Source organism: Bos mutus, chromosome 6, assembly GCF_027580195.1.
Source record: "Bos mutus isolate GX-2022 chromosome 6, NWIPB_WYAK_1.1, whole genome shotgun sequence".
NCBI classification, from domain to species: Eukaryota; Metazoa; Chordata; class Mammalia; order Artiodactyla; family Bovidae; genus Bos; species Bos mutus.
In genome coordinates, this window is record NC_091622.1 from 97,787,983 (window position 1) to 97,814,519 (window position 26,537).

Sequence of the window (26,537 nt, forward strand, 5' to 3'; positions counted from 1 at the left end):
AGAAATTGAGGTACAGATGTAGAGAACAAATGTATGGAGAGCAAGAGGGGAAAGCTGGGGGTGCGGTGGGATGAACTGAGAGATTGGGATTGATATATACACACTATCGATACTGTGGATAAAATAGACTGAATGACTCCCTGGCTAGTAGGCAAAGTCAGGTAAAGAAAACAGAAACTTGGGGTTCAAGATTGTCCACTAACTCTTGCTAACATTTGAGGATTATGCAGCTTTCCATGACTGCTATAGGGCCTCTTAAATTTTAGTCCAAGTTCAAGCCATCCAAACATTTCGGGGGCTGGGACACCAGCAGGGTGCCTTTCATTTCTTACTTGAGTAGGTACTGTTTGTGAACTTTTTCTGATACTGTTCTCTGAGCAGCACTTGCTCCTGGAAGGGCCATTCCAACCGCAGCTTCTCCTCCACATCAGAAGGGATGGATCCGGATTTGCAAATATCTGCAAATGAAATGAATAATTCAGAGAATCTACTTGTACAATGATAAGGTTGAAATCCCATATGCTTATTTACCTTGCTATATATGTGAACTAAAGCAGGATAGCTGAGTTTCTGGTTTTGGGGTCTAAGATCAGAGAAAGATGTATTCTGTTATACATGTCAAATTTGCTGCTTGACCAATCACCACCAAAAAAAAAAACCAAACAGCCAAAGGGCATGTTTCCTAAGAAACACCACAGGTATACTGGACACAGATACACTGCACATAACTTCAAGTTATTTAGCAATTCAGGAGGCTTCTCCAAAACTTGAAATTACTAGAGAACCCCCCTGGAAGACAAAACATTGTTCAGTTCTCTTAAAATTCACCTTCAAAATACATAGCAATTTGCTTTGCATGGACTATATCTGCTTTGTGGCAATCTCCTCTTGCCAAAATGGTAGGACAGGGAATGCTGACTTATATTACTTTATATCTGGTATCATCAAAGCTCCCGAGACCACAGGGTGTGTACTTGGACAAATCCACCCCATCCTGTCTGGCAGGACAGTACTTGTCATACTTCTTTATCACGAGGCAGCAGGGCTGCCAGGCTTGGGCTGCCAGGACTGGCTGGCCCCCCGTGACTTCCTTTCTCAGAAGCTTCAGTCTGACTTCCTGACAGTGGGTGCCTCATCCATCCTGTGTTCATAAAAAGGATGTTTCAGAAAGCGTTGGTCGCTCAGTCGGGTCTGACACTGTGACCCCATGGACTGTAGCCCACCAGGCTCCTTGGTCCAAGGAATTCTCCAGGCAAGAATACTGGAGTGGGTTGTTTAGTCGCTAAGTCATGTCCAACTCTTAGAGACTCCATGGACTGCAGCATGCCAGGCTTCCCTATCCTTCACCATCTCCCGGAGCTTGCTCAAACTCATGTCCATTGAGTCAGTGATTCCATCCAACCATTTCACCCTCTGTTGTCCCCTTCTCCTCCTCCCTTTAATCTTTATCCCTACCATAGTTTGGCCTCAGGCTGAACTACAGGGAAGGAACACAGCCCCAGCCATTGGCAGAAAATTGGATTCAAGATTTACTGAGCATGGCCCTGCCCATCAGATCAAGACCCAGTTTTCCCCACAGTCAGTCCTTCCCATCAAGAAGTTTCCATAAGACTCTTATCCTCATCCATCAGAGGGCAGACAGAATGAAAACTACTGGAGTGGGTAGCTATTCCCTTCTCCAGGGGATCTTCTTGACCCAGGGATCAAACCTGGATCTCCTGCACTGCAGGCAGATTCTTTACAGTCTGAGGCACCAGGGAAGCCCCTCATAAAGGATGTTTCAGAAGCACTGGGATAATCCCAGTGATCCTGTCTCCCCACCAGGATGAAGAAAACTGATAAACGAAGGACAGTCTCCTATGTAAACTTATGAGAACTTCAAAACGCATATGACTGACTGGGGAGAAAGGGCCAGGTCTAAACATACTTCAATCTGTTATTCCAGGAAAACCCTCCTGGCTTTTGTTCATTTTTTCTAATTACTATTCTATCAACTTTGGCCCAGTTACTGATTAACAGTTCTAAACACTTCCTAACCACAAAAAAATGTAATATATAAAATAGCAAAATATTGTTCATTAATATATACATAGTACATTGTTGTAATTCAGATGTACATGGTAGTTTCAATAATTGTTAACATACTAATTTAACTTCCATTTGATGTCTGTATAGCACTTATGAAAGACACAGGGCAAATCCTTGTGGTGCCTTAGCATATTTCTCAGATGAAGCCCACAGACTCCTAATATTTAGAATCACAAGGAGGAGCTTGCTCAAGTTGTAATCTAAGGTTGGCACCCAGGAATTCAAATATTCAAACTCCCCCTGGGTGACTGTGTATAGTCAATAAAGTCTGAGAACCACTGCCCAACAAATCAAGCCTTAAAATCCATTCTTAGACACAGAGCACATCTCCACATCCCCTTATTACACCTTTCATCCACATTTTCTGGAATAAATGAGCTTCGATCAGTGCTGTCTTTTCAGCAGGGAATATTCTCTGTTTTGGTGCATTTCTCCCCACAGGTTCCTCTAGGCAGCTCTGCCCTTTAGCTACAATCTTTGTTCTGTTTACAGCACAATTAACTCTCCTAAGGGCTTCCCTGGTGGCTCAGATGGTAAAGAATTCTCCTGCAATGCTGCAGACCTGGGTTTGATCCCTGATCCCCTGGAGGGCTGCAGTCAATAGAGTCACAAAGAGTCCAACAAGACTGAGTGAGTAACACTAACTCTCTTAAAACCATGTCCAGCACCTTCCCTGTGCCCCCCATGTCTCACATTCCTGAGAACATCAAGAGGAGGAAACCTGCCCACTGCTTCCTCCTTTTGTGTAGGCATCCCCACAGTTCCACCGGGAGCCCTTCATCTCTTATCAATTGATGTGACAAACCGCTCTTCTCTGAGAATGCTCGTGACCGACTCAAGTGAATTCAAATAAATGGGTAATCTCTAAAAAACTTCACCCTGGTTGCTTTGAGATAGCCAGTAACTTCTCTCTTCAAAGGCTGGTTCCTTCTTGGGGTCAAAAATGAGAAAGTCTCCCTTGTTGCCACCAAATCTTAGGTATGCAGGAGCCAAACCTCTGGCCAAGGTACGAAGCTTTGAAGAACTGTTATGAAGACAAGCAAGAAATTAAAATTATTTTTTTTCCCCAAGACAATGACTTCTACACATTGACTCCCTTCTCTCTTGGTGGACCCATTTTCTAACATCTAGCTGCAAGGGCACTGGAGAGAGAAGTCATATCACTCTAACGGGGACATCGTCTCAACTGGAATCTTCCTAATTGCAAGGCTGCTCTTCTAGGCATCTGAAAGCAACTGGGAGTGCTGACTCAGCCAAGAGCTTATATTTCAACCTGACTAGCACGATAGTGTTTAGTGCTTTCAGAGAGTTCTTAATCTTCTGTGACTGATGGAGGAAAAGACATAAGAGAGTGGAAACTACAGGAAAGATGACTCTGTGTTTCTTTGAAAAATATATTGTCCTCAAAAATTTCTGTTCCCAGAGAAGTTCATAAATGACTTACAAGTCCTTTTCCTCTCCCTCACCAACCTCCACCTCCACCCCAAGGAAAACTATCCTTTTCAATATAAGTCAAATGACTTAGAATGGTGTAAGATTCTAATTCCTATCCACCAAGGACACTTCCTATTCAAGCAATTCTAAAGGCATACGTCATCAAGCCAAAAATCCTCCTGTTAGGTGCTCAGAATAGTACAGAATGTTATAGAACCTAATTCAAATGATTTATAATCCATTCTCTCAGAAAGATGAAGATGTCATGAATACTTAGTGAACAATACTAAGAAAACAGAAGACGCAGGTAACAGGAACAAGCTTCCATGTATTTCTGAAGCCTCACATATGGGATCCTGGCCACCATGCTCTCTGGAAAGCTCTTAAAACACATGGGCCTGATGTTGTGTGTTCACAAAATGGCCCAGTTAATTAGTTTATATGTGGGTTTGTTTCAAATTGGAAAATCATGCCAGAGAACTAATTGCCAATATTTCTTGACATCCTGTTCCCCCTTCCTACAGTTTAGCTTCATTTGGGTTCGTAGCAAAGTGGAAACGACTTTCTTCTGAATCCTTACTTGGTCCGAGCTAACATTCCCATTTGTTTTCAAGAGGTTCTGAGGATTTCCTGGCAGATGCCACCATTCCCTGAGTTCTCTGGTGCTGCTGGGGATTTCAATCAATTCCTCACTGATAACATCCCTGAACAAATTTCACTCTGTGCTTCATCTCCTTGTGCCAGGACCCACCGTAGGTTCAGGGACCCTCAAAAATACTTCAAGTTCTTTTAAGATGCTTAAGGTGTGGCTTGAGCCTAGAGACTGGGGGCAGGGAGGTGTGGGAGAGGATAGACTGGTGAGGCAGGCAGGACCATATCATGGATGGCTGGTGAGCTGCCATGTCCTGGAAGGAGTTCTGGTTTATAAGATGGCGGCCATGGGAGGATTTAAAGCAACGAAATGACTGCACCAGACTTTTGTTTTAGAAAAGAATCCCAGGCTGCAGTGTAAATCACTGAATAGAAGGACCAAGACTGTGGTCATGTTAATATTGAAAAAAAGTGATGGACTGAGGTCAGGTAACAAAAGTAGGGATGAAGCGAGGTGAATAAATTCAAGACACAAGTGGAGATAGAAATACTAGTGTGCATGCATGCTCAGTCATGTCTGACCCTGTAACCCCACAGACTATAGTCCACCAAGCTCCTCTGTCCATGGAATTTTCCCAGCAACAATACTGGAGTGGGTTGCCATTTCCTCCTCTGGGGGATCTTCCCCACCCAGGAATTGAAACTGCACCTCATGCATTGGCAGGCAGATTCTTTACCACTGAGCTACCTGGGAAACCCAGAAATACTAGCTTGAGTATTTAATGGAATGTTGGAGAAGAATCCAAGATTATTCCTGGGAAGCATCTTGGAAGATGGTAATATCATTTGATGAGATGAAAAATAAATAGGCATTAGACTGGAGACAGGGATGAAGGCAGGCATGGGGCTCAGTGTCGCAAGATACCAGTGGTGCACCAATAACCATTTCCATCAGGCCCCTGGCCATGTGTGTTTGGAGCTCAGAAGACACATAAAGTGGAGGTGAGTCCTCAGTCTAAAAGTCAGTGAATGCTTAGTGTGAACCACTAGTATGGTTACCCTTTTGTGGTTGTTCACTCAGTCATGTCCAACTCTGCAACGTCATGGATTGCAGCATACCAGGCTTCTTTGTCCTTCACTATCTCTTGGAGTTTGTTCTAACTCAGGTCTGTGAAGTCAGTGATTCCATCCAACCATTCATCCTCTGTCGTCCCCTTCTCCTCCTGCCTTCAATCTTTCCCAGCATCAGGGTCGTTTCCAATCAGTCACCTCTTTGCATCAGGTAGCCAAAGTTTTGGAGCTTCAGCTTCAGCATCAGTCCTTCCAATGAATATTCAGGACTAATTTCCTTTAGGATTGACTGGTTGGATCTCCTTGCTGTCCAAGGGACTCTCAAGAGTCTTTTCCAGCACCAAAAGCATCAGTTCTCCGGTGCTTATCTTTGGTGCTTTGGCTAGTGTGGTTCCACTAATGTGAACCATTGGTGTGAATTAGTGAACCCTTAGCCTACAGGTAGAGTTGCAGCCCTAAACCTGATACAAGGAACTTCTGCAAAGTCACTTCAGGCTGGCCCCGTCCCACTGCTTTTTGGCCAGGCACTGATACTGGTCCTTGATTTCCATTTTGGTTGTGTGTGGTGACAGAGGAAGTTCTTTTAGATTTGTGGGGCTGATGTCTGTAAGCAATTGAGATGGGAGAGCAATTGAAATGGCGCTCTCTGGGAAATGAAGGGAACACGAGTACCAGCAGGAGCTGTCGGGTCTCAAGGCAGGCGTCTGTGTACCGCCTGCCTCTGAAGTCGGAGCACCACAGCCTGGCTCCCGGAAGTGGTGGCTGTACCCCCTCAGGTCACTCTCAACCACATTACCCTGCCTTTGTTTTCTTCTGAGCATCCAGCAGTCTCTGAAATTAGCTTTCTATTGCATTTCCTTGGTTTACTATCTATCCCACCCCCATCTCAAGCTAAGCTCTGTGAAAGGAGGGACTCTGTCTGGATCATCAGAATCTCCTCAGCACCCAGATGAAACCTAGACAAGTACCTGGCACAGAGCTGGTGCTTAATAAAGGTTCGTATTCTTGCCTGGGGAATCCCATAGACTGAGGAGCCTGGTGGGCTACAGCCCATAGGGTTGCAATGAGTCGGACACAACTGAAGCGACTCAGCAAGCATGTCCAAGTGCATGAACAGTTGAGTCTAGCCTGACAACAGGGCATGAGGGGTCAGACATAGACCATTTCCTGAACAAAATTAAAACCCAGTGCTATGACTTCTGCCAAGTAAACGAAATCACATGTTTCAGAGTATTGTATCAAGGACCTTTTTGTCTGTCTCCTTTGCAATGGAATCTTTTCTTGTTTTGAGAAACAATATTGATGCTCTCTGACAAAAGCCAGATTTAAAACACCTGCAAGCTTGTCCTAAAAACAAAACTGAACAAAGGTACGGTATTTCTATCACACACGGAAAAAAGAAAGGAGGAAAATAATCACCACCACCACCACAATGACATGGAAATAACCAAAGAACATGCGAAAGCTCTGGCAGGTATCGCGTTTCTGGAACAGTTTGTTAGTGGAAAGAAATGTCTGCAGGTATTTTTATTTTACTGTATGTGTAAAAATAAGTTGCTTATCTCTGACACAAAAGCGGAGGTGCGTGGGAGCCACCCTGCACTGGCTGGTACCAGCTTGTGAGAGCCAACTTTTATGTTTTGAGAACCAGTGTTTAACTGTTGGCAGTTTGAAATCAGCCATGGAGGGGGTGTTTAGACTACAGAAATCGGAAAAAAAAACAACCATAAATCAGTCTCCTCTCCCCTCAGACAGCCAGTTGTGAAACATTGCTTGACACACCACTGCCTGAACAGTAATTCAAGTGATGAGATGAAACCACTCAGGAGATTATGTAAAGTGAAAAAAGAAGGTCTCGGGATTTCCCTGGTGTCCAGTGGCTAAGACTCCGTGCTCCCAATGCAGGGCGCCTGGGTTCAACCCTGAAGAGTTTGCATGCCACAGCTAAAGATACTGCATGCTGCAACTAAGACCCGGCACAGCCAAATAAATAAATAAATATAATAAAAAAGAAGGTGAGAGCCTAGGTCAGAAGCCTAGGGAACAGCACCACTGAGACAAGCTCGAGGAAGAGGTGGTGAAGAACCTTAGAGTGGTGGGGGAAACCGCCAGACATGGCCGTGACACCAATCTGAAGGGATAAGAAAGTGTTTCAGTTGTCACTCTGGCCAAATGCTTCTAGGAGACTGAATTGGTTTGCTAGGGCTGTAGTCGCAAAACACCACAAACTGGGTGGCTTAAACAATGGACCTGTGTCATCTTAGAGCTCTGGAGGCAAGAAGTCTGAAATCAAGATGTTGGCAAGGCCATGCTCCCCCTGCAGGTGCTGGGGGAGGATCTACTGCAGGCCTTTCTTTCAGCTTCTGAAAGCTTCTCAGAGCAGTACAGCTCCAAGTACACGTGGTGTTCTCTGTGTGTGTGTGTGTCTGTTTCCAAATCCTGCCTTTTTATAAGGTCATCAGTCATACTGAATGGGGCCCTACTCCATTCCAGTATGACCAGTTCTTAACTAATTGTGTCTGCGTGTGTGCATGCTTAATTGCTTCGGTTGTGACTGACTCTTTGAGACCTTACCAGACTCCTCTGTCCATGGAATTCTCCAGGCAAGAATACTGGAATGGGTAGCCATTTCCTACTCCAGGGGATTGTCCAGACCCAGGGATCCAACCCAGGTCTCCTGTGTTGGCAGGTGGGTTCTTTACCACCACACCACCTGGGAAGCCCAATTGTGTCTGCAATGACATTATTTCCAAATAAGGTCACAGACTGAGTACCAGGGATGAGAACTTCAACATAGGAACTGTAGGGGGGCCATCCAGACATTCAATCCATAGTAGAGACAAGTAAGACAAGGATTGAAAGGTATTTATTGGATTTCTCAGTAAATGAAGGTCAGTGATCGTATATTGGGCTTCCCTGGTAGCTTAGGTGGTAGAATCCACTTGCAATGCGGGAGACCTGGGTTTGATCCCTGGGTTGGGAAGATCCCCTGGAGAAGCGAATGGCTACCCATTCCAGTATTCTGCCCTGGAGAATTCCATGGACTGTATAAATTCCATGGATCTTATATTAAATGAAACTTAAAAAATGCATTCCACTATATCAATAACCTCAGATATGCAGATGACACCACCCTTATGGCAGAAAGTGAAGAGGAACTCAAAAGCCTCTTGATGAAAGTGAAAGAGGAGAGTGAAAAAGTTGGCTTAAAGCTCAACATTCAGAAAACAAAGATCATGGCATCTGATCCCATCACTTCATGGGAAATAGATGAGGAAACAGTGGAAACAGTGTCAGACTTTATTTTTTTGGGCTCCAAAACTGCAGATGATAACTGCAGCCATGAAATTAAAAGACGCTTACTCCTTGGAAGGAAAGTTATGACCAACCTAGATAGCATATTCAAAAGCAGAGACATTGCTTTGCCAACCAAGGTTCATCTAGTCAAGGCTATGGTTTTTCCAGTGGTCATGTATGGATGTGAGAGTTGGACTGTGAAGAAAGCTGAGCACCAAAGAATTGATGGTTTTGAACTGTGGTATTGGAGAAGACTTTTGAGAGTCCCTTGGACTGCAAGGAGATCCAACCAGTCCATTCTGAAGGAGATCAGCCCTGGGATTTCTTTGGAAGGAATGATGCTAAAGCTGAAACTCCAGTACTTTGGCCACCTCATGCGAAGAGTTGACTCAATGGAAAAGACTCTGTTGCTGGGAGGGATTGGGGGCAAGAGGAGAAGGGGACGACAGAGGATGAGATGGCTGAATGGCATCGCTGACTCGATGGACGAGAGTCTGAGTGAACTCCGGGAGTTGGTGATGGATGGGGACGCCAGGCGTGCTGCAACTCTTGGGGTTGCAAAGAGTCGGACACGACCGAGCGACTGAACTGAACTGAACTGAACTGATACATTAGGTGCAGACAAATACTGTTTGAATCCGCTTAGACAAAGTACCTAGAATAGTCAAAATCATAGAAAGTACATTGGTAGATTCCAGGGGCTGAGGGGATCAGGTAGATGGGGAGTTAGTGTTTAATGGGGACAGAGTTTCAGTGTAGGAAGGTGGAAAATTCAGGAGATGGATGACGGGGAGAGTGGCGCAACCATGTGAATATACTTACTGCCACTGAACTGTGCAGTTAAACATGGTTAAAAGTGTTGTTTAGTCCCTAAGTTGTGTCTGACTCTTTTTCGACTCTATGGACTGTAGCCCCAAAGGCTCTTCTGTCCATGGGATTTCCCAGGAAAGAATACTGGAGTGGGTTGCCATTTCCTTCTCCAGGGGATCTTCCCAACCCAGGGATCAAACCCGCGTCTCCTGCATTGGCAAGCGGATTCTTTACTTCTGAGCCACCAGGGAAGCCCCATGGTTAAAATGTGTGTGTTCGTCACTCAGTCATGTCCGACTCTTTTCGATCCATCACTAAGAACCTTTGACATCTGAACTCTTAAAACTTCTATTCTTGGACTAAACTCCTCACTCTCTTAGGTTTTTTTGAGTCTGTGGATCCCAGTACAACTATTTTTTTAAGTACCTCTACTGAACAGCCTCTTTCTTTTTCTATTCCTTCCGTATCTGATTTAGGCCTCTTGGTTTATTCCATGAGTCATTCTTATGATAACACCCCCAAACTCCTGTCTCATTTTTCTTCTTGCTAAAACCCAAACCTAGCTTAGTCTAGCTATATTTTCCCTCTTGGGAATCTATAAGGTGGCCATAAAGTCTGGAGATGGAAAATATTATCTAATCATGAATAGTCATGTGTATTAATAAGCCAGTAATGGGAAGGGGCTGCAGTGTTGGACAAGGCACAGCTTCTACTCCGGAGGGCTACTTCAGAGGAGAAGTGGCATCTATGTCTCCACTTGGGTCTTCAGAGAAGAGCTCATATGACCAACCTAGATAGAACATTGAAAAGCAGAGACATTACTTTGCCAACAAAGGTCCGTCTAGTCAAGGCTATGGTTTTTCCAGTGGTCATGTATGGATGCAAGAGTTGGACTGTGAAGAAAGCTGAGTGCTGAAGAATTGATGCTTTTGAACTGTGGTGTTGGAGAAGACTCTTGAGAGTCCCTTGGACTGCAAGGAGATCCAACCAGTCCATTGTAAAGGCGATCAGCCCTGGGTGTACTTTGGAAGGAATGATACTAAAGCTGAAACTCCAGTACTTTGGCACCTCATGCAAAGAGTTGACTCATTGGAAAACACTCTGATGCTGGGAGGGGTTGGGGGCAGGAGGAGAAGGGGACGACAGAGGATGAGATGGCTGGATGGCATCACCGACTCGATGGACATGAGTTTGAGTGAACTCCGGGAGATGGTGATGGACAAGGAGGCCTGGCGTGCTGCAATTCATGGGGTCACAAGGAGTTGGATGCAACTGAGCGACTGAACTGAAAGAAGAAGCAGGAATTTTCTCCAAGGAGGATGGAGCAGGGTTACCATGCACGGGCTCCAGGCTGCACGGTGAATAGTTTGGGAGGGAAGGGAGCTTAGTGAGCACTGTTCAACCAGAGGGGAGTCTCAGGGGTCAAAACATATGAGCCTATGGCTTGTGATTGCCCTCAGTTGTTTTGCTGGCTGTGGTTCTTTCTTTTAGCAGCAGGCACACAGAAGTGTTAGTCGCTCAGTCGTGTCCGACTCTTGGCGACTCAGTGGACTCGAACCTGCCAGGCTCCTCTGTCCATGGAATTCTCCAGGCAAGAATAATAGAGTGGGTTGCCATTCCCTTCTCCAGGAGATCTTCCCAATCCAGGGATGGAACCCAAGTCCCCTGCATTGCAGAGGATTCTTTACTGTCTGAGCCATGAGGGAAGCAAACATCAGTTGTCCAAACATGCATTTGGCATTGCTGATAAGTGCTTTTCCCAAGATGAAAAGCAACTTTGTCAATGAAGACAAAGGAACCTGATTATTGAAAGTTACAAATAATAAGTATTTGTCAAATTGGCAAAAGGAGATGTATTTTGCTGAAATAAAATAAGCAAACCAGTTTTATTTCTTTGGTCATGCCATGAAGCATGTGGGATCTAGTTCCCTGATCAGTGATGGAACCTGGGCCCCCTGCATTGGGAGCTTGGAGTCTTAACCACTGGAACCAAAGTTCAAATCCTTTTGAAAAGCAAACACAGCTGCATTTTTACTGCATAGTCACTGTATTGCACCACTGTTTTTTTCTCTGTAGCATTCCTGATTTCTACCACTGGCTCAGCACTTTAATTTTTATCTTGAATTAGTGAACTGTGCTTAATATGTGTCTTGATTGAAATGTGGCTGCATTGCCAAGATGGTAACCACATGCGGTAACCCTTGAAATGTCGCTAGTCTGAACTGAGACATGCTGTGAATATAAAATATACACCAGATTTCTTTGAAGACTTGGTTCAAAAATCAGTGTAAAATATCTCATTAATATTTTGTATTGATTGTATGTTGAATGATAATAATTTGGATACTTTTGTATTAAGCAAAATACAATATTAAAATAAGTTCTTCCTGTTTCTTTTTACCTTTTTTAAGTATGGCTACTAGAAGAAATTCCAATACTTTGGCCACCTCATGTGAAGATTTGATTCATTGGAGAAGACCCTGATGCTGGGAGGGATTGAGGGCAGGAGGAGAAGGGGACAACAGAGGATGAAATGGCTGGATGGCATCACCGACTTGATGGACATAAGTTTGGGTGAACTCCGGGAGTTGGTAATAAACAGGGAGGCCTGGTGTGCTGCAATTCATGGGGTTGCAGAGTCAGACACGACTGAGCAACTGAACTGAACTCAACTGAACTAGAGAACTTTAAATTATATTACGAGGCTTGCACATGAGGCCCACATTCTATTTCCATTGAGTTGTGCTGGTCTCTGTCCTCCCGTCTTTGAGAACCAGATCTTCGGGCTTAGGAAGTTTTTGCCTGGGTTGTTGATGAGTTTCCTCCGGGAAGAGGACACACTGAAAAGATGCTCCTTTCTGATTCTAGATTGTTCTTTCACTGTCATTGAAGTTCTATGTACTCCATGTTCTCTAATTGCAAATGTGGGAAACAAACAAACAAACAAACCCCGAAACACATCTGTTTGCCATTATGGGAAACTGGAACCAGAATCATCTGACTGAATTTGCTGAGGTCTTTTTTGAAGTACCATCGAGGTATGGGCCTTGAGTTTCCTATTCTCAATTCCTTCCATCAGTTATCTCAGTTTGTTTCCAGACGATCTTTTTCTCCCATCCCTCCTCTGCTGCCTTTAAAAAAATATAAAGTGCTTTACTTTCTTTTTGTGTCCTCATGTCTGTGCAATTAGCATCTGGTTTCAAATTCTGCTCCTTCATCTCATAGCTGGCTGACCATGGGCAAGCTGTTGAATCTCCCTAAGATTCAACCTCTTCATTTTAAAAATGAGGATAATAATAGTCCTGACCTTAGAGTTTTGTAGCAAGGACTAAATGAACTAATACCCAGGAGATGCTTAGAACGGGGACTGGCCTGTGATGACGGCGCAGTGAGTGTCAGCTATTTTTATAATACTGTCCTTCTTAGTATTTCAGCTTTTATCTGCTCAGCTCTTCATCCAAGCAGTTAACTTTTGAGGAAATGAAATACAAAAATGCCCACGTGACTCTCTGCTCCTGTGACAGATAAGCCCTGGGTTGTTTTCTGAGATGGAAGCTAAATATTTTGTTTTTTGAGATGACAAGTTCACTTTGGGCACTGTGCCAACCCTCCTGGGGAGATGGACCTGCCAGAAGCTCTGATTCAGAAGCTCTGTCCTAGGTGAGAAGGGGAAGGAGCTTATGTCTCCTGAGCTGGAGTCTTTAAGGTCTCAGATGAGAATTGCATGGATATTCCTGCAGATGCCTCTGGGAGTGGACATGGAAGATGAGTAGGAGCTCATACGGGAGCCAGCCCTGGAGCCCTTGGGAACAGCAATACTCTGTGTTTTGTAAGCAAACAGTTTTATTAATTGCACTCTATACTGTTTTGGTTTTCATTATCCTCCAGCCTTTAACAAAAAGGTGGAAACCAGTGGGGAAAGAAAGAGTGCTATGAGAAATTAAGAGATGCATTTAAGAAGAGGAGAGGGTATCCCATTCACTAAATCACAGGATGGAAGTTGTGTTTGGGACTGGGACTGGGGCGAGGGCGTGTGTGGGGGGGTATTGCTTGTGAGTTGGTTAGCTTGATTGCAGGGTGATCAGACCCGAACCCCAAAAGTCATACTTTAGGGGTTTTTTGGACTTGTTTCCCCAGGAAGGGATCCTCAAATGCTCTTCTTTGGGGAGGGGAGGGGTAGGGTATATGCTGGCCACAATAGCAGAAAAGGACTTAAGTTCTCACATTTCAGTAAATGGTTATTAGTCTTTCTGTTTGCAGTAAGGCACCTCCCATTCTCTCTTCCCCTATCACATCCTCCCATCCCCACTCCTCACATCCCTTCTAGGCCTGGGGTCCTCACATATGGAGCCCTGTAGCCCAGTGTTTCTCCAGAGTAATCTTTCTCTCAACCAGCACTGGGGGCTGCCCAGTATCAGCTCACTATGAGTAAGGGGAAGGGCTCAAAGTGGGAACTCCTTCCCACCAGGACATTCTTGATAGAGGTTAATGACCATCGAAAGAAATCCACAGAGAACTGATGAATGGTTAGCAAATATTCATCAATTTCTAGGAAGCAATTAACAAAAAAGCAATTAAACAAAAAACAAACAAAAGAAGCAATTAAAATTTGAGCACTGTCAAACATTATGCTAAGTACTTATTTATTATCTCATCAAATGCTCATCACAACCCTACAAGAAGGTTTTAGAAGTTCCACTCTAAAGTTGAAGTTGCCAAGCAACCTGTAAAAACCAAGCCACCCATTTTTGACAGAGTTGGGAATCAAGGCTCCTCTCAGTGTCAGTCGTGCGACCATTAGGCTATGTGCTTTTATTTGCACAGTGCTGCTGCTGCTGCTGCTGCTTAGTCACTCAGTCGTGTCTGACTCTGTGAGACCGCATGGACTGTAGCCTTCCTGGCTCCTCTGTCCATGGAATTACCCAGGCAAGAATACTGGAGTGGGTAGCTATTCCCTTCCCTAGGGATCTTGCTGACCTAGGGATCAACCAGGTCTCCTGCACTGCAGGCAGATTCCTTACCTCTGAGCCCTATTTGCATAGTAAATAACTAGAATTAGCAATGACAACAGAAGGCCAGACTGTAGGTGTTTGGTAATGGCAGGACACCCAGTTGTTTTGAGTTGGGTGAAAGGTGTGGCATTTTCTGGAGGCTCACATGACCCAGATGAATGGCCTAGATGACCTGGGTCTGGCAGTGCCCTATCTCAGGATCAGCCTACACTCACCGGCAGGGGTCAGGGAACCTGCCTACACCAGGCTCAGTCTTCCTCAAAGGAGAAAAAAGTTCCAGCTGATAAAGCAATGCCACATTTTGCAGCCTTATCTTGGAGAGAGAGCTTTTTGTTAAGGCTCTGTACGTCACTATAATAATCTCCCAGGTATCACTGATGTAACATTAAAAAATTTTAAATGACTGTATTACGGGAAATTTCTTTACCTAGGGCACGATTTTGCTGTGAACCTAAAACTACCCTTTAAAAGTTTTATTGGGACTTTCCTGATGATCCAGTGGCTGAGACAATGGAAGGGGTAGACTCACTCACAATGTAAGGGGCTGGTGTTCCATCCTTGGTCTGGGAGCTGGACCCCCACACGCAGCAACTAAAAATCCTGTGTGCTTATGCAGCCAAATAAATAAACATTAAAAAAATAAAAGTTTTATTATAGGATAATAAGTAAGCTTTTTCTCCTTGATGACCTTTTCCATCTCCTCCTTCTTTCTTTAACCATCCTACTGAAGCAGGAAACAGACAGAACAGGCTCCATCTTGAAAGCAGGACTTCATCTTGGGCCGGACTGTGGACTTTGAGCCATGTGCCCAGTATCTATGGAAGCGACATACCAACTGGAAAACCAGGCCCCTTGGATAGAAGAGCCCCGGGACTCGTATCTAGACTCTACATTGCCTAAAAGAATACTCTAATTATCTGTGTAACCAAATAGAATCATAAATTCTATTATGCTTATTGGGGTATGACCACAGGCCTAATTGCCCCCTGTTAACTTCCTAGGCTTAAGGCATATGAATGACGGGTTAACTTTGATTTTATCTTTCTTTTGCTTTGTTCAGACTAGTTTCAGGGAATTTGGGGAGGTGGGTTTGGCATGTACACTTAGGGTATATAAGGTTTTCAGAAAAACTGGTCAGGGTCCTTGGTTAAGAGGAGACTCCGCCTGGGGCCCGCCGGTGTAATAAACTGCACTCCACTATCTGCATTGTCCTTCTGAGTGAGTTTGTTTCCCAGAACGCGTGGCTACAACATTTGCTGCATGGGCTGGGAAACTCCTCACTTTGAGGAGACAAGTCCCATTTGGGACTACTCCTCGGCCTTGCAGCCTGAATCTTCTAGAGGGGGGAAGGCGCCTCGCCCTTCTGGAAGGATTCTGCTTCTCAATGCCCGGACCTTTCATGTTAGCAGGTAGTGGACAGCAGCAGGAGAACTGAGCGCTCAGGTGAGGAGGAACCCACCTGGCAGGGTGGAAGAGGGGGCCTGATCACCGCCCCTCCCCAGGAGGGATTAGAAGGGGCATGGACCCACAGGGGCCTGGAATAGGCAGGTGGCAGCAATTGCTTGGTACACAGGTTGACGAGCGTGTTAGGGCTTAGAAAGGAAATTTGTGAAGGTCATTTAGGAGGTGGTGTCCACGCCATCTTGGGGAAAATTATTACCAAGCAATTGCCAGGGGATTTTTAGGAGAAGAAACTTGGTTTTTGTGTGCTCGTATTCTGCCCTCCCCAAGGAGGTGTCCCATCTGCTATGAAATTCTTGACCCCTCAGAATTGTCAGGCTAGAAGGAGGGGGATATATAAGGGAGTACGAATTGGCTTTTCCAGAGACGGCCTGAGACATGGGATATTTAACCCATCTGTATTTTCATCCGCACCTGGTCAAGCCCACCAAGACAGAATGGACTTTAAAAGTTAAGGGAGAAACAGTCTTGGACCACGTGGTGTTCTGGTTCGGCTGTGTTGACCTGCAGGTGAAGACACGCCAATCCCCCTTCTCCCTCTGAGATCTGGCAGGTAAGGCTCTTCTCACCCCAATTAGGAAGGAGGCAGAATGGAAATTTAAGTGTCATTGAGTGCAAATATCAGAAGTACATAGGGTACTGAGAACTTCGTAGACAGAACAAAAAGGAAAAGTAGAAGAAGGTCCTAGAAGATAAGCAAGATGGGAGGAAGTGAACCTAAGGCAACCGTATTGGAGTGCATGATTAAAATTTTAAAGAAGGGTTTTGGAAGAGACTATGGGGTGAAGATGAAGCCTAACCACCTCCACATACTCTGTGAGGTCGAATGGCCCCTATGGGAGTAGGATGGCCGCCAGAGGACACCATGAACTTAAAAATAGTGGATGCAGTCTATACAGTAGTCACAGGAGAGCCAGGACACCCGGATCAATATCCATATATTGACTCATGGCTAGGGTTAGCTCAAGACCTTTCTACTTGGACAGGGTTCTGTATCCAGAAGGGAAAGGGAAAAATATTAATGGCACAAAAATTCACTCATGATAAAAAAGGAAATTCTACAGGATTTGAACACGGATGACCTGACCCCTCCCCCATACTGGATAATGATGGGCCTGCCTCCCAGCGCTCTACAAGGACCGGAGGCTGCCTCACTCCCCAATCCAGGGCCAGCTGAAGTTCCTGCAGCAGCCACTGCTCTTGCACCCGCTCTCCCGGAGTTCATAGAGCCGCCGTTTTGGCAGGCTCCAATCCCAGCAATGGAGACCTCTGGTCAGTGCCCCCAGAATTCCACCTCAGCTAGACCTCCTAGATTGTATCCACCTCTCCCGGTGAGTACTGATGGGAAGGGGGAAGAAAACACAGCAATTAGACAGAGGCTGTGCTCTGCCAAGGAACAGGGGGAAAGAACCCCACTACAGATGCCCCTCAGAGAGCTACAACAGCCTCCAGTTCAGGACGAAAGAGGCACTACCATCAGCCCCCTGTAACCTAGTATTACCAGCCATTTTCCTCTGCGGATATATTAAACTGGCAGAGACACGCTCCACTGTACTCGGGGGAGCCACAAGCCACGATTAGGCTAATGCAGACTATTTTTCGAACCCACCTCCCTGCATAGGATGACATAATCCAACTACTAGTCTCCCTTCTCAGCACTGAGGAAAGACACAGGATCCTTTTTTTTTTTTTTTTTTTAAGACACAGGATCCTAACTGAGGCCAAAAAATGGTTAAGAGAAATGGCACCTGAGGGTACTGCATACCCGCAGCGGTGGGCAGAATTAGCCACTCTCGATGAGAGGCCCAATTGGGACTGTAACACAGAAAAAAGGAGGGGCCACTTGGAGAGATATTGGGTGACTATTTTACAAGGTCTCAAGAGGGGGGCCTGAAAAACTATGAGTATCGCAAAACCCTCCGAAGTGATTCAAAGGAAAGGAAAGCGAATCACCCTCTGAGTTCTGCGAAAGACTATGCCACCTTATAGACTTTATACGCCAACAGACCCAGCCAGAGGCTGCTGGGTCTCAGATGGTGATAAATGCAGCCTTTGTGTCTCTAGCCTACCCTGAAAATGTCAGATGGGGGACACCAAGTGGCTCATGAATTTTTATACATCCCTGAATGCTCAGTGCCTTTGTTAGGAAGAGAATTGCTGTCTAAATTGGGGGCACAAGTGACCTTTCCCTCCACGAAAGACCCACAGTTCAAGTGGGCTCAACCACCTATTACTCTTCCTCTCAGTAACCCCTCAAGATGAATGGAGGTTGCACGATCTCCGGGAAGGGAAACCTAACGGGCTAAACAGTCCAGAGAGAAAGTTAACTCAACAATTCCCTGAGGTCTGGGTGGAAGACAACTCACCCCAGGGTTGCAAAACAAGTCCCACTGGTAATAGAACTCAAACCCGGTACAATTAAGTCAGCACCCACCTTGGGCCTGCCAGACCTCGCTAAGCCATTTACTCTTTATGTGACTGAAAAGGACAAGGTGGCTATGGGAGTATTGTCCCAGACTATGGGGACACAGGACAGACCTGTGACTTATCTCTAATCAGCTGGACAATGTTGCCACTGGGTGGCTGGGGTGCTTATGGACAGTTGCTACATTTGCCTTACTGGTCTGGGAGGCAACTAAGCTGACTTTGGGTCAAGATTTGTTCATAAAAGTCCCGCATGAGGTCAACACTCTCCTGCGAGGTGACCCCCATAAATGGCTGTAATGTAGCAACTGTCCAATATTGTAAAGGGTGACTGGTGGAAAACTATATTTACCACGGTTATATTTGCTTTGATAGTTCTGCTTTGTGGACCCTTTATTTTACAATGATTTTATCTTTCTTTTCCTTTGTTCAGACTGCTGCTGCTGCTGCTGCTAAGTCGCTTCAGTCTTGTCCGACTCTGTGTGACCCCAGAGATGGCAGCCCACCAGGCTCCCCCGTCCCTGGGTTTCTCCAGGCAAGAACACTGGAGTGGGTTGCCATTTCCTTCTCCAGACTAGTTTCAGGGAATTTGGGGAGGTGGGTTTGGCATGTATACTTAGGGTATATAAGGTTTTCAGAAAAACTGGTCAGGGTCCTTAACTAAGAGGAGACTCTGCCTTGGGCCCGCCAGTGTAATAAACTGCACTCCACTATCTGCATTGTCCTTCTGAGTGAGTTTGTTTCCCAGAACGCGTGGCTACAATATTTGCTGCATGGGTTGGGAAACACCTCACTTTGAGGAGACAAGTCCCATGACAAGTCCCATGGACTTGTCTCTTCAGGGGACTACTCCGTGGCCTTGTGGCTCGAATCTTCTAGAAGGGGGAAGGCGCCTAGCCCTTCTGGAAGGATTCTGCTTCTCAATGTTAGCAGGTAGTGGACGGCAGCAGGAGAACTGAGCGCTCAGGTGAGGAGGAACCCACCTGGCAGGGTGGAAGAGGGGGCCTGATCACCCCCCTGGGAGGGATTAGAAGGGGCACGGACCCACAGGGGCCTGGAATAGGCAGGTGGCAGCGATTGCTTGGTACACAGGTTGACGAGTGTGTTAGGGCTTAGAAAGGAAATTTGTGAAGGTCATTTAGGAGGTGGTGTCCATGCCATCTTGGGGAAAATTATTACCAAGCAATTGCCAGGGGATTTTTAGGAGAAGAAACTTGGTTTTTGTGTGCTCGTATTCTGCCCTCCCTAAGGAGGTGTCCCATCTGCTATGAAATTCTTGACCCTCTTGGAATTGTCAGGCCAGAAGGAGGGGGATACATAAGTGAGTACGAATTGGCTTTTCCGGAGATGGCCTGGGATATGGGATATTTAACCCATCTGTATTTTCATTCGCATCTGATCAAGCCCACCAAGACAGAATGGACTTTAAAAGTTAAGGGAGAAACAGTCTTGGACCACGTGGTGTTCTGGTTCGGCTGTGCTGACCTGCAGGTGAAGACACGCCAATCCCCCTTCTCCCTCTGGGATCTGGCAGGTAAGGCTCTTCTCACCCCAATTAGGAAGGAGGCAGAATGGAAATTTAAGTGTCATTGAGTGCAAATATCAAAAGTACATAGGGTACTGAGTACTTTGTAGAACGAAACGGAAAAGTAGAAGAAGGTCCGAAAAGGTAAACAAGATGGGGGGAAGTGAATCTAAGGCAACTGTATTGGAGTGCATGATTAAAATTTTAGAGAAGGGTTTTGGAGGAGACTATGGGGTGAAGATGAAGCCTAACAGCCTCCACATGCTCTGTGAGGTCGACTGGTGACATAATCCAACTACTAGTCTCCCTTTTCAGCCCTGAGGAAAGACACAGGCTCCTAACTGAGGCCAAAGAGTAGTTAAGAGAAATGGCACCTGAGGGTACTGCAAACCAGCTCGGTGGGCAGAACTAGCCCCGACCCCACTCCCCAACCCCCCCCCCCATGAGAGGCCCAACTGGGATTGTAACACAGAAAAAGGGAGGGGCCGCTTGGAGAGATATCGGGTGACAATTTTGCAAGGTCTCAAGAGGGGGGCCCGAAAAGCCATGAGTATCGAAAAACCCTCTGAAGTGATTCAAAGGGAAAACGAATCACCCTCTGAGTTCTGTGAAAGACTGTGCGACCCTATAGACGTTATACGCCAATAGACCCAGCCAGAGGCTGCTGGGTCTCAGATGGTGATAAATGCAGCCTTTGTGTCTCTAGCCTACCCTGAAAATGTCAGATGGGGGACACCAAGTGGCTCATGAATTTTTATACATCCCTGAATGCCCAGCGCCTTTGTTAGGAAGACACTTGCTGTCTAAACTGGGGGCAAAAGTGACCTTTTCCCCCAGGAGAGACCCACTGTTTGAGTGGGCTCAACCACCTATTACTCTTCTCTCAGTAACCCCTCTGAATGGAGGTTGCACAATCTCCCGGAAGGGAAACGGGATGGCCTAAAAAGTTTAGAGAGAAAATTAACTCAACAATTCCCTGAGGTCTGGGTGGAAGACAACTCACCCCAGGGTTGCAAAACAAGTCCCACTGGTAATAGAACTCAAACCCGGTACAATTAAGTCAGCACCCACCTTGGGCCTGCCAGACCTCGCTAAGCCATTTACTCTTTATGTGACTAAAAGGACAAGGTGGCTATGGGAGTGTTGTCCCAGACTATGGGGACACAGGACAGACCTGTGACTTATCTCTAATCAGCTGGACAATGTTGCCACTGGGTGGCTGGGGTGCTTATGGACAGTTGCTACATTTGCCTTACTGGTCTGGGAGGCAACCAAGCTGACTTTGGGTCAAGATTTGTTCATAAAAGTCCCGCATGAGGTCAACACTCTCCTGCGAGGCGACCCCCATAAATGGCTGTCAACATCCCGGTTTACTCAATACCAGGGACTGTTATGCGAGAACCCCCATGTTACTACTGAGCCTTGTCAGGCCCTGAATCTGGCCACTCTCTTTCTTGTGGGAGGGGGTGGGCCCTCACATGATTGCAAGGAAATATGCCAGCAGACCTGACTTGAGAGACCAGCCAATCCCGGACCCAGACTGGGTCCTGTACACCAAGGGCACCAGCCTGGTGAAACAAGGACAGTGACTGTCGGGATATGCAGTAGTCACGGAAGAAACCATCGTAGAGGCTCGCTCTCTGCCATCACACTGGTCCGCTCAAAGGCCGAACTATATGCTCTAATCCAGGCCCTCCAGCTGTCAAAAGGTAAGAAGACAAACATTTACACAGACTCCAGGTATGCTTTTGCCTCACTACAGGGCTCTGCATAAGGAGAGAGGCCTTTGACAGCTAGTGAAAAAGATATTAAAAATAAGGAAGAAATTAAGACCCTATTAGATGCTGCCTGGGAACCAGAAAGGGTGGCAGTCATACACCGCTGAGGACGTCAAAAAGAGGATACCCGCCGGGCTCAGGGAATAGACTGACAGATAAGACCGCTAAACAAGCAGCCGAGGGCTTGGGGGTGACAAGAGAAGCCCCTGTTAAAGCTCTCATATTGGCAGAGCTACCTCAGGTAACGCTAGACTCTCCAAAATACACTGAAGCCCAAAACCAACTAGCCAAAGCAGAAGGGGTCATCAAGACTGAAAAGGGATGGTGGGAATTGCCAAGTGGCAAATTATTGGTACTGGAGAAGCTGGCACCCACTCTGGTAAACCAAATACACCAAGCAACCCATCTAGGCTGTGATAAACTGGAAGAGCAAATTGGAAAATATTTCTTGGCTCCCTGCCTCTCTTCCCTATGCAGGACAAAATCTCAGAACTACACCGCCTGCTCACAGGTTAATGTTGCCTCTCAGCACAGACAGAAACCTCCAGGGATTCAGGTAAAAGGCACGCTGCCCTTTGAACACCTGGAGGTGGACTTCACTGAAATGAAACCTCACCGACACTACCATTACCTGCTGGTCATAATATGTACCTTCTTGGGATGGGTAGAAGCTTTTTCTACCCGGACTGAAAGAGCATCAGAAGTAGCCCGGTGCCTGCTTAGGGAAATAGTTCCCAGATTTGGACTTCCTACCAGCATTGGTTCAGACAGTGACCTGGCTTTTGTAGCTGATTTAGTATAACAAGTAAGCAAAACTTTAAACATCAAGTGGAAATTACATACAACATATAGGCCCCAGAGTTCTGAGATGGTGGAAGGAACCAACCGGACACTTAAAGAGACACTCTCCAAGTGGATCTTAGAGACTGACTGTTCCTGGGTGGACTTGTTTCTGATAGCTCTGCTCAGGCTCAGGATGACCCCACAGTCCCATGGCTCTTCTCCATACAAAACTGTGTATGGGAGGCCCCCTCCCATAATAAAACAGGTAAAATAAAAATAATAAAAAATTTGCCACATGTAAGGGGAGATGAGATTTCACAGCAGATGGAATAACTGAGTAAGGTAATAAATCAGGTAACGAATTTTGTATAAGAAAGGGTGCCATTCCCCCTTGGGGCACGGATTCATGAACTTGTGCCTGGGGATCAGGTGTGGTCAAGGACTGGAAACACCACTCCTTGGCCCGACATTGGAAGGGTCCATATACTGTTGTTCTTAGCAGCCCTACTGCAGTTAAAGTTGCAGGTGTCACTCCCTGGATCCTCCACATGAGGGTGAAGAGAGCATACCACGAGACCCGGAGGACACCGAGCGGACTACACAAAAGGACCCCGATGATCCCCGTGAAACCAAGATCATCTTAAAGAAGAAAAAGAGGTGAAGCTCTACGATCAACTGCTGGTACAAGGATTTGCTGGTATCATCTTGAGATTAACCATAGTTTCAGTACAAAGAGGGACCTGTGCTCTAATTAAAGTTGAATGTTGTCTATATATTCCTAGTTTATCTGGCTATATATGAGCCACCCTAGATGACATGAAAGGTCAGGTAAAAGTTACATCTGATGATAATCTTCCTTTTTGGACTTCGGTCCTATCTTGGGTGAAGGGTGACTGGTGGAAAACTATATTTACCACGGTTATATTTGCTTTGATAGTTCTGCTTTGTGGACCCTTATTTTACAATGTATCATGAACTTTGTAACCCAAAGGTTGATGTCGTTCTCCCAAATTAGAGGTCGGAGAGTCAGGGTGCAATATAGCCCTATGAATGATGCTCATACTATGAGTTAAGAGCATCAAGAGGAGGGAATGAAGGAGGAAACAGACAGAACAGGCTCCATCTTGAAAGTGGGACTCCATCTAGGGCTGGACTGTGGACTTTGAGCTATATGCCCAGTATCTATGGAAAAGACATACCAACTGGAAAACCAGGCCCCCTGGATGGAAGAGCCCAGGGCTCTTACCTAGACTCTCTGTTGCCTAAAAGAATACCCTAATTATCTGGGCAACCAAATAGAATCATAAATTCTATTATGCTTATTGGGGTATGACCATAGGCCTATTGATAATTGTCCCCTGTTAACTACCTAGGCTTAAGGCATATGAGTGACGGGTTAACTTTGATTTTATCTTTCTTTTCCTTTGTTCAGACTAGTTTCAGGGAATTTGGGGAGGTGGGTTTGGACATGTACACTTAGGGTATATAAGGTTTTCAGAAAAACTGGTCAGGGTCCTTGGCTAAGAGGAGACTCTGCCTTGGGCCCACCAGTGTAATAAACTGCACTCCACTATCTGCATTGTCCGTCTGAGTGAGTTTCTTTTTCAGAACGCGTGGCTACAACACTACCAGCGTGTAAGAGACTGGAGCCTGGCACAGAGTTACTTGTCCTACACTGGGCAGCAAATTCAAGCGCTCAAAGCCCTCCAGGTGCGCTTGGTGGGTACCCTCCTGCCTGCAAGTTTCTGGGGGCAGTTGTAAAGTTTCTTTTCTCAATGTCTCCCCTAATATCTAGCCGTCAGTTGGCGCTCAGGCACCACTTGCTGAATGAATGAAGGCGGAAAAGGGCGGTTCGGGGGACCCAGCAGCGGGGGTGGCTGGGGAGAGACAGAGAGAGAGAAAGGAGAGACAGAAGGTGAGAAGGTCCCGGAGTAAAGAGAGGAGGAGTGGCCGGCGGGCCGGCCGTGGACGTCAGGAGATCAGGAGCGAGGAGGCCAGGGACCCGCAGGCCGGCACTTACCCCAGGAAGGTGAAGAAGCGCGGGTCCGTGGCCAGGTTGGCGTCGATGGTGAAGGACAGGAACGCGGGACTCACCAGGTGCAGCGGCCGCTCGGTGAAGAACTCGAGCTCTGCGGCGTCGTCGGCCGGCGCGGCTGCGGCTGGGGTGCCCGGGGAGCAGGGACCCAGCGGCCCCAGGAGCGGCAGCAGCAGCAGCAGCGGCGGCCGCAGCCCCGGCTTCCTGCACGCGAGCATCCCCGGCTTCCTGCACGCGAGCATCCCCGGCTCACCTGGCCGCCCCTGCAGCCGGCCTCGCGCAGACAGCGCCGAGACCTTGTGCACTTCCTCACGCCGGGGGCGCGGCGTCCTTTCAGCGGTCCTCCCTGTCTCCCTCCTCCCCTCACCCCTCCCACCGCGCCCGCCTCCAGGCTCACTCCCGCTTCCCGGTACGCTTTCCCCCACGGTGGCTGTGTCACGTCCACTTACGAAATCACCCACACCCGTTCGAAGGGTGCGGACGTGGCCCAGAGCCAAGCGTCCGGGAGGCCCGGGGAGCTCTGGGGGAGGAGCGCTGGGCACGCCGGACCTGGCTCCCTGAAGCATGAAGTTAGTTAGCGAAAAGGCCAGCGGTTCCTCCTTCCAGGTCCTCCCCGTGGCGCCCACGGGGCTTCTGACTTCAACTAAAGCCTCCAGTGAGCATACATCGCTTCACTCTCGTCTGGCGTTTGGAACACTTGCCTGTCACTTCGTGTCCCATTTTTTGGGGCCCCATAGCCTGGGGCCCACCAGGAACCTCTGTCCTCTGTCCATGGGATTCTCCAAGCAAGAATAACTGGAGTGGGTTCCCATTCTCTTCTCCAGGGGATTTTCCCGACCCAGGGATCAAACCGGGATCTCCTGAATTGTAGGCAGATTCTTCACCAGCTGAGCCACTGAAAGTGAAATTTGCTGAGTCTGTGTCCGACTCTTTGAGACCCCCATGGACTCTATAGTCCATGGAATTCTCCAGGCCAGAATACTGGAGTGGGTAGCCTTTCCCTTCTCCAGGGGATCTGCCCAATCCAGGGATGGAACCCAGGTCTCCCAACCATCTGAGCCACAAGGGAAGCGCAAGAATACTGGAGTGGGTAGCCTATCCCTTCTCCAGGGGATCTTCCCAATCCAGGGATGGAACCCAGGTCTCCCGACCATCTGAGCCACAAGGGAAGCGCAAGAATACTGGAGTGGGTAGCCTATCCGTCCTCCAGCGAATCTTCTCCAAGGCCTGAATCCAACGGGGGTCTCCTGCATTGCAGGCGGATTCTTTACCAACTGAGCTATGAGTGAAGCCCTTACAGCTTGCCAAAATCTGATGAACTGTGTGTTCTCTGGCCGGAGTGCTGTTTCCCAGTCATCTTACTTTTGCCTGAAAAAATTCTGACCTCGGCATTAGCTAACCTACACCTGGAAATAGATCAAAACTCCAAACATTTCTTATCAGTTTCTCATGAAAACAGTATTTAGCAGAGCATTGAAGTATTCCATGTTCCAACATCTGAAACTCAGGACGTAAAGCCACACAACATGTTCAACACCGAAATCAGATTGATTATATTCTTTGCAACCAAAGATGGAGAAGCTCTATACAGTCAGCAAAAATAAGACCTGGAGTTGACTGTGGCGCTGGTCATGAACTCCTTATTGCCAAATTCAGACTTAAATTGAAGAAAGTAGGGAAACCACTAGACCATTCAGGTATGACCTAAATCAAATCCCTAAGGATTATACAGTGGAAGTGAGAAATAGTTTTAAAGGACTAGATCTGATAGACAGAATCTGATGAACTATGGACGGAGGTTCGTGACATTGTACAGGAGACAGGGAGCAAGACCATCCCCAAGAAAAAGAAATGCAAAAAAGCAAAATGGCTGTCTGAAGAGGGCTTACAAATAGCTGGGTAAAGAAGAGAAGCAAAAAGCTAAGAAGAAAAAAAGGAAAGACATACCCATTTGAATGCAGAATTTCAAAGAATAGCAAAGAGAGATAGGAAAGACTTCCTCAGTGATCAGTGCAAAGAAATAAAGGAAAACAATAGAATGGGAAAGACTAGAGATCTCCTCAAGAAAATTAGAGATACCAAGGGAACATTTCATGCAAACATGGGCTCAAAAAAGGACAAAAATGGTATAGACCTAACAGAAGCAGAAGATATTAGGAAGAGGTGGCAAGAATACACAGAAGAATTGTGCAAAAAAAGACCTTTATGACCCAGATAGTCACGATGGT

The 26,537-nt window shown here is 46.6% G+C and overlaps 1 protein-coding gene across 1 annotated transcript in view; it reads right to left on the minus strand.

The window, feature by feature from the left end:
- HPSE (heparanase) overlaps positions 1-24,657 on the minus strand; it is a 52,087-nt gene extending 27,430 nt beyond the window's left edge. The window contains exons 1-3 of the mRNA XM_070372625.1: positions 24,295-24,657; positions 2,967-3,112; positions 333-458 (exon numbers count right to left, since the gene is read on the minus strand). Coding sequence (XP_070228726.1) covers positions 333-458; positions 2,967-3,112; positions 24,295-24,551 — 529 coding nt within the window. The 5' untranslated portion in view covers positions 24,552-24,657. The remainder of the gene's footprint in view (positions 1-332; positions 459-2,966; positions 3,113-24,294) is intronic.
- Positions 24,658-26,537: the final 1,880 nt, after the last annotated feature.